General features: G+C 42.2%; 1 protein-coding gene across 1 annotated transcript; it reads left to right on the forward strand.

The window, feature by feature from the left end:
• Window positions 1-2,510: 2,510 nt before the first annotated feature.
• On the forward strand, window positions 2,511-10,109 carry PPIF (peptidylprolyl isomerase F). The gene is made up of 6 exons (XM_054163676.1): window positions 2,511-2,718; window positions 4,657-4,687; window positions 5,639-5,727; window positions 7,441-7,537; window positions 8,252-8,327; window positions 8,705-10,109. The coding sequence occupies exons 1-6, from the start codon at window positions 2,539-2,541 to the stop codon at window positions 8,838-8,840; spliced, it is 609 nt and encodes a 202-aa protein (XP_054019651.1). The 5' UTR covers window positions 2,511-2,538; the 3' UTR covers window positions 8,841-10,109.
• The last annotated feature ends 801 nt before the right edge of the window (window positions 10,110-10,910 follow it).

The raw sequence follows: 10,910 nt of genomic DNA on the forward strand, positions 1-10,910 counted from the left end.
CAGTCTTGAAATGACCAAGACAAGAAAAGACACAGGTTTAAATCATGCATAGTATGACAAAGATGGTCATCAGCCAGCTTTTCACTTCCAGTACAAGAAATAGGGCACATGAGCTGAAGCTAATAGGAGCAGTATTCAAAACAGATCCTTGATGCGCTGTGCAGCAGGCTTGTGGAAGGGCAGCTTACAGTTACAGTGCCTTACAGCTTACAGTCAAGGAAGCTGATGGTGCTAAGAGTTAAGACAGATCCAGTGAGTGGATAAGTACACAGGAAAAAAAACCAAAACAGACTACATACCAAAGTCACATCCAGCTCAGGAAGTTCTGTGAAGTGAAAGCAGTAGGAGGTGGAAAGCGCACTGGCCTGTAACAAGCACCTTATGCTATTGTTTCACTCTTAGGCATTCCTTGTAAAAGGGTTTGAGACAAGATGGACCCTTTAGCATAGCCTAAAATAGCTATGTAGTTATAAGGCATGATACATGCTACAGCCACCCCTACAATGCCACCAGCTGTTGAATTGACATCTCAAAACTCTTAACTTGCTAAATTTATCCTTGATATCCTTCCACTTAATAGGCACGAAGTATAGGAGTCTCTGTAGTGTGTACCTGGGAAATGATATTCATCTAGGATTTCTCAGTTACCTGTAATTGTATGTTGTAGTTCTGCTCTGAACTCTGTGGTCTGAGCAATGCCTTGATTGACACCTTTCTGATGATTCAGTAAATGTCACTGATAAAGTCACTTTTAGCAGCTTGACAACAAAGAATGTAGACAAATTGAAACTTTACTATTCCCCACTTAGGGGCTGTTGTGTGATTCTGTTATACTTTATTACATGGCTGTGTTACTCTAACCTTCATTAGAGTAACTTAATTTATAATTCAAGGAACGTGAACATTATAGATCCATAACTACTACCCTTGTTTTTCTTTTATTAAGAATCACTTTAGGAGCTGTTTTCCCACATTCAAGGGCTATAATTTTTAACGAGACTAGCACATAGTACTGTAACTAAATTATATTTAGTTTGGGGGACTTAATGCCTTAAAATAATATGTGTAAAACCAGTTATGTTTTTTTGGAAATGCCTTAATAGAAACAGTATTTCCATCTGGGAAGCTGAAAGAGCAGAGCAAGCAGACAGAACATCATCTATCTACAGAACCAATTTTGCAGAGACTCAGTGGTCCAGTTGTATTCCATTAACTGCAAGGGCCTGGGTGGCCTTTGTTTTAGGTGTGATGCGGCAGAACTGTATTAAATATAGCACACTTGCATGAGCTTGTCATGGAGAGCAGAAGTTCTTTTCGTGATTGTTTTAAATAATATAAAAAAGGGGGGGTGAGGGGGAGGGCTTGCATTTGTGTTATGATTTCTGGTCGAAGAAGTGCTGTTACAGTAATGGTAGGGTGTGCTTCACCTAGCACTATGAAGCTGCACCATTAGTTATTTGGATGCAATAAAATCTGTATTGGAATAGTTTTTTAGAGACAACATATACTGTCTTATGAGACGAGTTATCTTGCTGCTGTTATACTGATGGAAGAGCTTTCTTTGACCTCACAGAACAGGACCAAACCACACATTTTAAAAGTTCTTGTATATGGAATCAGCATGGCAACTAGAGAGAATTTCAAAATGCCTGAATATGACTAAGCCGTATACCAAGTGTTGTGATCCAAGTTCAGAAAAATAAAATGTTAGTGTTTTCATATAAAACATGAATGATATTTCCCCATTACTACTCACTTTTCTAATTCCTCAGGCAGGTTTCCTGGCAAAACCGAAGTCAGGCTATGAAACAATGCCCTGGGCACCCCAGGGGGTCAGTGATGCCACGGTGACACAACAGGTACTTGCTCAGGTGCACCTATTTCATCACGTGTCGTTATGCAACTCCGTGGGTGGTGTTGGTGAGTGACACTGTTTCAGGCAGCCCACCACTCCCATGTTTCCACTGCACCCGATGATCCCACGCCTGCGATGGTCGCAGCCCAGCCCTTCCCGCGAAGGTGCTCGCTGGGGCCTGCGGGACAAACCCTAATGGGCTGCGTGCAGTTACAAAATTTTAGAGGCTTCCCATCACACTGTTGATCTCTGGGGTCAGGGTCTATGAGGAAATGTTCAAAAATAAACCCAAACCATAAAAGAAGCAAACAAAAGAATCCTCCCAACAGCCCCGGAAAATGGTTGAGAAAATGGCCGGCAGCAGGAGGGCGCGAGTCCTCCGCGCGGGCAGCGGCAGCTCGCGGCAGCTTCCTCTTCCCAGCCCGCCCGGAACCAGCCGCCAGGCCCCGCAGCCGAATCTGCGCCGCGGCTGGCGCACACCCACAACTCCGCCATGTCAGCGCCCCTTCCCCCACATTGCCCCACAACCCCCTCGCCGCCATTTTTCCCCGCGCGCCGCCCCCAGGGGGCGCTGTGGCGGAACCCATAAAAGGCCGCGGCGGCGCCAAGCGCCTGTAACCTGTGTGTGCGTATCGCTGCGTCCTTGTCTGCCCGCCTGCACGCTAAGCTTGTCCGGCTGTGGCATGCTGGCGCTGAGCGCCGCCCGCCGCCTGCTTCGCCCGCCCGGGGACCTGCTACAGCCGCTGAGGATCGGCTGTGTTGAGGTGACCGGTGCCCGTGGTTGTGCGGCCGGTACGCCGAACCCAGTGGTGTACTTGGACGTAGGCGCCGATAACCAGCCGCTGGGACGCGTCGTGTTGGAGGTAGGGGCACCTAGGCTGCCTAGGGAGCGGAGGCTGCCGACAGCTTGCCTGGCGCCGGGGCCTAGGGGACGGTGCCTGGGGAGCTGCGGGCGGCGGGGCACCCGGCCATGGCGGCTGGTGAGCGGCAAGGTCAGGACAAGCCCGCGGGGACGCCGGCTGGCACAGCGACTGGGTCCGGCTCTTAGGGTCGCAGGAAAGGCACAGTTGCCCCCATTGCAGGCGTCAGAGGGGCCTAAGGGTGAAGGTCTCACCGAGTACGTGGAACCCGAGTGAGAGAACGGTGAGGTGGCTCTCTCCCAAGTGGGTGGCGAGCAGGGGTCAGAAGGGGGCTGGAGTGGGGCACCAGGTGTGTGGCAGTAAGGTTTGCCTGTGTCAGCAGTCAGTAATCAAAGTCATCCTTGTGCGACCGGTCGGTGGGGCTTGCAGCTCGGGAGCGGCTGCGGCTTCTGAGGTGCAGATTGGGCCATACAGTGGCAGGGAGCCTCAGGGAGGAAAAAATAAATAAAGAATTGATCCATAGTACTAGAACCGAAATGCTAAGCAAAAGTAAACTTACTTACTGAAGGGTACTGTTGGATAGAGAGAAATAAGCATGGTTCCAGCAGTGGGAAAGTACCCGAAGCCCCAGCGCTGCTCAGGGGACCCTGTGCTGTCAGCGAAGAGCTGGACCCTCGTGTGGCTGCCTAGCACTCAGGGGTTGGCCTGCCCTTTGGCCAGCACACCTATAGAGCATTACAGCCACTCTTCCAAATTCGTCTTGTTTTTTGTTGTTGGTTTTGGGGTGTTTTGGTTTTTTTTCCCCTTCCTTTCTTTATTTCTTTTTCTGGGTAATTGTTTGGGTATTAGTCTTTGGGTTTTTGAGGTACTGCCACTTTGAGCTTCCTGCTTCGTATACGTTGAAGGGTTTGCACAGCTGTTTGAGCTGGCAGCTAGAAATCAACTTTATGATTAAGAGTTTGGTCTCTGAGGTACTTAGCTGTTTGAATAAAGCCTGACAGGAAAACTGTGGTAGAGGCCAGTCTCGGGAAAAGCCCAATAAGCACCAAGACTGGAGTTCTGGTATATATCCTTAAGGCTTGGCACATGCCTCTAGATAAATGTATTGTGTATGGGAAAGAATGGGGGGGGGGGTGGTGTTCCATAAGCTTGTATTGGAGAGAATATGCTGCTCTTCTGAATTGCTACCTACTGATGGAATTCAGTGTGGCTTTTTGCCACCAGTACCCAAGTTCTGTGTCGATTGATTTCTTTAAATGTAATTCATGAGGCTTTTCTCTAAAAGGCTTTTCCTTAAGGCTAAAGCTCAGTTAATTTATCTTCATTGAAAGCATGCAAATCATTGGCCACTGCCAGCTCTCTTGTTCTCAGGAGGTAACGTTTGAAGGGGTCATAGGTAAAAGTATTGCTGGGCAAGTTCATTATTGATCAATGAGATGTAGTAAATAGCTGGATGGTAATGTAGAAAATAGCATTAACGTCAGTGTTTCTCGAAGTAGCATTTAATTTCCAGGTTGGCAATTTTCAGTGTGCCCTGTTTACAGAAAATCTGACTGTATTGCTGCTGGCTGCTGTCATGATACGTAACTAAATATGCTGGAGAGACTTTGAACTCTCTGGCTGTATTGGATGGATGTTTGGGTCCATCATAAAGATACCTTTTACTTATTGCTGGATTATCATGCTGATCAATGAATTCAGTAGACTGTGCTCAAGTTGTCCTTTATTAACTAGCTAAAAGTTACATTGAGGAGATATTTTCAATTTCTAGGCAAATGGTTAGAAAGTCTTAAAATGTCCTTGGAACTTTGGGTGGCTTGTGATTACAGGTAGCTCATCACCTTGGAAAGAAGGTTCAATTGTACCAGTCTCCCAGGTAGAAGTTTTTCTATATATGTGTGAAAAAGCTGACTTAGTAATTCGTTTATTTTTCATTAACAGCTGAAAGCTGATGTGGTTCCAAAGACAGCAGGTAAGGCAGCATCTCCAGAATTCCATAATTTTTAAGGTCCAGAATGTGATTTGCAGGAACAAGAATATCCATGTAGACACGATTTCCGTGTTCCATCCCCTTTCACTGAACAGAGCAATATGAGAAGAGCTTCGTCCAAACAGTACTAGTGAAGAGTTAAAATTTGTTGATGTGTTCCAAATAGTTTAATTTTATAATTTGTGCCAAGACAGTACAGTCCATAACTTGGGTGATCAGTGATGAGTAAATATGTCTAAGAACACATTATATCAAGCTCAAACCCCCAAACAAGTGGAAAAGGGTGAACCAAAGGCATCATGTCTCGTAGTTTCCAGAGAGCACATGAAGTTTTGTTTTCCTGGTCACTAGCTGATTAGTGAACTGATTTCTAGTTATATCACATGCTTCCTTTCTCATCTGCTTATTTAGTGTTTCTGAAAGCTTGATTTTTATCTTTCAGTTCCCAGTAGATGAATATCTTGACAACCCCCCTTCCCAAAGCGAAAAACCCAGCAAACAGACAAAACCAAACCAAAAAACCCCAAACAAAGCAAAGCAAGCACAAACCCCCCCACCCAAACAAACAAACACCCAACCAAAAAACTCCCACAAAAATAAAGAGGGGTATCGTGTTCACAATTGCTATAGAGAAGCTCCAGAGTGGTGGGTTTGAGGAAGTAAGTATCTTGCAGTTAAGACATAACAGCAAAATAAAAGGATCAAAAGATGGAAGAGAATTCTCTGTACTCTGTTCTGAGGTTAAACAGGCTTTGTTTCCTTAGCTTTGTAACAGAGGAGCTTTTGAGGCATGGAAACAACTAACACATTGATAACACTCTAAAGACACTATAAATTTTTTGAAGTGTGAGCTTGGGACATGGCTAATCTGCTTGTGTTTGATTCTATTGTGTCATGTATGGCAGTGTAATACTTCATGATTTGTTTTCACAGAAAACTTCAGAGCTCTTTGTACTGGTGAAAAAGGATTTGGGTATAAAGGATCCACTTTCCACAGAGTGATTCCTTCATTTATGTGCCAGGTAATTTTGTTTGTTTGTTTACTATATGTAGACTATCTTAAACAGCCTAAACAGCTTTCTGCTTTTGTACAGCAGCATACTTGGCAAAACTGCACTTGCTTGGGAGAAGCATTTGTGGGTAGAATGACAATCAGCTTTATGTCCTAAGTGAGCTATTAAAAACATGTCCATTCTCTATCCCTAGTAGAGTAATCTGTTTACAGTAAGAGAATGTGAGTTGTTTTAAAAATAAGCTTTCTTCAAATGTTTCCCTGATGTGTGGAGAGAAGGAGGGAACCAAAAGGGTTGATTTGGGTCAGTTTTTGGGATTAGAATGGATTTTGTTTGATTTAAAAGATGAATGTTTCAAAATTCTGAATTGAGTTGAAGTCCACACAGGTTAGCAATTTTTCTTGAACAGTTACAACTACCATAACAAAACTATGAAAACAGCCTTCTTGAATGCCTTTTTCCTACTGTCCTTGGCAGGTGAGCAGGATTTTAGCTGCTGTAGTGTGTTTATTAACTGATGACTCTGATGGCCTTCCCTCCACCTTTTTTCAGAGCTAAAGAATACAGCTGTCAGACCTGTTCTCTTGCCTTTGAAATGTAAACTAAGGTTTTGTGAAACTGACAAAAGTGGCATAATTTAGGCATCTTTATGGGGCCAGAAATATATAAATAAGAAAAATAGAAATCTTGCTCTCAGTTCTAACACTGATTTGTGTCTGTTCTCCCTGCCTCCCTGTTTTGTCCCCAGAAATAGACCTGAAATGAGACTACTAGGTGGTTGACTCCATGGTACCATGAGATTGTGAATTGATGGCTAGGAATTAGTTGGTACTTGTTACCAAAGTGGAAATACTGTCATAGGTTTCAAATATCTTCCAGTAAGAGAAAACAGTAGAAACCATCTCACTTGTTGAGATGGATTGTTAATATGATTCAGGCAGTTGGTATAGCCTAATTGAAGGTTATCATACCCAGGACTTGGCAATTCAGGTGCCTCCACATGACATGCAGCATGCAGAGCATACTTCTGGGACTGCGTAACAGTAGCTGTAACATCTCTTGTGATAGATTGCTCAAGGTGAGCAAGTTCACAAGTTCTTAGCATCATGGGTTGTGTCACTTCTGGGAGAGGAGATGGCATGTTGCTGGAGGGCAGTGTTTAGTAGCTGCCTTTGCGAGTCGCTGTGGCTAGTGGTTTTATTTTCTTCAGTTTTGAGTGTCTAACCTGAGACAGGTGATCACATCTATCGCAGCAAGCAACATGTAGCTGAAGGAAGTTTAAAATAACTCAGAGTGCTTAAAAAAACAAAGCCTAGAAATAACAGATAGTAATAATGAAGATTCTGACCAGTATGTATACTTGTTGGGAGAAAAGAATAGTTTTGAGATCTTGCCTGTGGTAGTGAATTTGGGTGATTTTGTTTCTTAAAATTACTGCTCTGTTGTATTACATTTGGGAGCAACGCTGGTACCACAGGAAGTTGGTTGTTAGAATTACAGATGCCATTGTCAGCAATACCTGGAGCAGAAATTTACATTTAGTTTGATTGTATCTTCATCTAGTTGTGTGGCTTTAAATCCTTGTGTGACCATACTCATTCTTAACTTGAAGAAAATGTACTGATTTTATTACTTTTAAATTGGAGCAAGTGAGTATATTATCAGTAGTATAACTTCTGATGTAAAGTCTGCCAGTGAAGTTAACAGCTATTTCTGTTTCAGGGTGGTGACTTCACAAATCATAATGGAACTGGTGGAAAATCCATTTATGGCAGTAGATTTCCAGATGAAAATTTCATACTTAAGCATGTAGGACCTGGTAAAGAAACACTGTTTCTACCTTCTGATGATGATAAGCTATAATGAAACATTGTTTACAAAGTTTTATTTAAAAAGAAAGGGGGGGAGGGGGTTGGATGTGTGGGGAGCTTGGTAGTTAGGAAGTTCAACAATGCATGTGTTTCTTGTGCAGACTGCTGTACAAATACAGTCAGCCTGGGAAGGGTGACATTGCTGCTCTTATTATAAAAAGGACTGTGCAAAATAAAGTTTTGTATACTACTTAGAAATTCTGACCAGGTCAGATTATTGCTCATTCATAAGTCATAGACTTACTCAGATGATTTCTGCAGAAGTGAACCAAAGTGTTCTGGGGTTTCTTATTTATTAAGAAACACAGTCACATCTTTTTATGATCAAGTTAAATCTGGAAAAAGTAAAGGAAAAGCCATACAGGAGAACTTCCTCACCACAGGAAACTACTGCGCTGTTGTACCACAGTAGAGGTTACCTGATGTTAATCACATTCAGGATGTGTACAACTAATTACATTGCTAACATTCTTGCTGTGGAGAGAAGGGAGGTTAGGCTGGAGGTAATTGTCAAAGACATGAAGTTGGTATTAGAAATCATTTGGAGATGATGTGACACTATCGTGTCTTCAGTCTGTCCAGCTTTTAGACTAAATGTGCAGAGAATTGTCTTTTCCACTCCATACTTGTTACACCAATCTAACAAGCTGCTGCTCTTGTAGGTGTGCTTTCGATGGCCAATGCAGGACCCAATACAAATGGATCTCAGTTCTTCATTTGCACTGCAAAAACTGACTGGTAAGATCTCAGCCCTGCCTGTTAACCTGATGAATTGATGCCTGGATCCAGATGGTTTGAGGTGGACCTTTGATTGTGGGTTGATGGTTTTTTTTAAATTTCCAAATCACTTGACTCGTGATGGAAAAGGAGTTGTTCTGTGCTTAGTTGAGGGAGGGGAGGGCTGGGAGAGTAATGAGGCCACTATCCTTCAGAATGCTTCTAAGGTCCAAAACCAAAAGTATTTCATGGCACCTGTAGAGCAGTTGTGCCTTTGACATACAGTTGATGAGCAGGGGAGAGCTATGAAGATCTTCTGACATCCCTTCACTGAGCTCAGCTTGGTTTGGTCTTTATGTTGTTTTAAATAAAACTGCCTTTGTTTATTTGTTTTACAGGCTGGATGGAAAACACGTTGTTTTTGGGCATGTGAAGGAAGGAATGGATGTTGTGAAAAAAATTGAGAGCTTTGGTTCCAAGACTGGAAAGACCTCCAAAAAGATTGTCATTACTGACTGTGGACAGTTGTCCTAGCCTTTTGCCCTACCATTCAGGACAATTTTAATGCTGTGAAAAATTAATCATAAAAAACCCCAAACATTTCTGGTCCCATGAGTAGCACCTATGGAACTATATTTTCTATTTAACTTGGTCCAACTTTTATACTTATTTTAACAATGTTGATTAAAAACATAAACCAGTAACTGAAATGTTCGGACTGATCTACCTTGGTAGTCACACTGATGTGGCAGAGTCCCATGGCATTCTGAAAGAAGTGGTATAGTCATCCAGAGCACATTTGACTGCAGTGCTGAGGCTGTTCTTAGTGTTTGGATGTTTCGGGTGTTAGTGGTGGAGTTTGCAACTAAGTGCTCTGTGATGGGGGCTTCGGCATAAATTAAGAAATACTTTGTTTCCTTTGGTACTAATAACCACCTCTTCTGCATCTTGTTTTGAAAAAATAATGCTAACAAGAGCTTTCAAGGTTGTCTGCAACATGACTGTCAGGCATTTTTTCCCCTATTTTCTATTTCATCCAATAGAATTTATGTGAAATTGTGGGCTTTGAAAAAATAATTCTGCTTTAACTTTTGTTTGCTTTTTTGTTTCACTTTGGGGTTTTTTTGGTAGTTTCAGACCACTGTTTAAACTGTACTGTTGTGACACACTACCACAACTGTGCTTCAATTGAGTGATTTGAAGGGTTCAGTAAATGGCTTTAGTTTGAGTTACCCTACTACTAGAGCTCTGCCTGGGCAGTAAGACCACAAATCAGCCAAAAGATCATGGGATGTTTTTATTATGCAACTGTGAAATTACTTGAAGTTCAGTTCTGCTCTGAGATCTGATTTTTGTAAGGAATGTAGCAGGTCTCAACAGCCTATTTTTGCACCTTGAGGATATAGTGAGCTTGTTTGAGAAGAAGGTTTCATTCTTTTTTTTGTCCTGTTGATTCTGTGTAATCAGCCCACATTGGGTATTACTTGAATTATACATCATCATCGTAAGTCAAAATTGGTCACCGTGAAATCACGAGGCTTAACTGGTGCAGCAAAACCATTATTGTGGAGTTTGATGCACAAGAAGGAAATAATTCAGCTGATCAGGTAAACACATTCAGTTTGTATCAACCAGTACGTTTTATGCGGAGTGCCTGAGCAGTAACGAATGTTGGAACCTCACAACCTTTAGAATCACTAAAGCTGTAAAATATTAAAGCTTGTGGGAAAAAAACACTTGACTGATTTTGTTCAGTAATCTTGTGACTGAAAAGAAAGTGTGATGGCTCTCTTCAGATGTGAATTTCCTCTGATAATGTGTGGGTTTAAAAATGGTTTTGCACTGGATTTGTTTTTTTCCACTGAGGGCTGCATTTGTGTGTACAAGGTAGTATTCAGAGTGTAATTTGGTAAAATAGAACTGAAAAGCTTTTTCTTCCCACTGTTGCATCTTTCTTAGTAGTATTTAAAAAAAAAATGCTACAAATTTGTGCTGGTTTGGCTTATTTCAGTTTGATAGAACATTTTGTGTGTGTGTATGTTTCCTTAACCTGTGTATGAAAAAGAATTAAAAATTTAAATGCAATTCTACCACGAATAAAAAAAATCTGTTCCTTTCCTAAATATGACTGCACAGTTACTTGCTGGAACCTGTTGTGTTTACTGGTGCTGGTTTGTTCTATCCACTTTGCAGTGGGTCTGATTCAGTGGTGGTCAGAGGCTGTCATTCAGAGATGCAGCCAGCAAGAGACAGGGTATTGGTGCCAACTTTGCCTTTCACTAGTGAATGTGAAATACCTGCTATTTGGACAGTGGTTCAGGTTCTGAGACTTATTTTGTCTGATTCATTCCATCAGTTCATAGAGTGGGCAAAGTGTAAATTTATTGGGAGTTTTTTTTAATTCCTGATTTCAGTTTTGAAAAGTTGGTAGACAATTGAGGAAAAGTTCCTTTTTGCTGTGTGATTTAGTGGCATTTTAGACTGGAAGGCCCAATTAAAGATGCTTTGCTACAAACCACTCCATTTTCTCAGAACTGTGTTGAGCTTTAAACAAGTCAGTGTTACACATGGTATAGTGATGTGTTACATGCAGCTGTGGCTTTT

This window comes from Dryobates pubescens, chromosome 8 (assembly GCF_014839835.1).
Source record: "Dryobates pubescens isolate bDryPub1 chromosome 8, bDryPub1.pri, whole genome shotgun sequence".
NCBI lineage: Eukaryota > Metazoa > Chordata > Aves > Piciformes > Picidae > Dryobates > Dryobates pubescens.

Coding starts and splice junctions, on each gene's coding strand:
- PPIF (XM_054163676.1), top strand. CDS start 2,539: ATGCTGGCGCTGAGCGCCGCCCGCCGCCTGCTTCGCCCGCCCGGGGAC. Junction 7,538..8,251: donor ACTTAAGCATGTAGGACCTG/GTAAAGAAACAC, acceptor CTGCTCTTGTAG/GTGTGCTTTCGATGGCCAAT. Junction 8,328..8,704: donor TGCACTGCAAAAACTGACTG/GTAAGATCTCAG, acceptor TTTGTTTTACAG/GCTGGATGGAAAACACGTTG.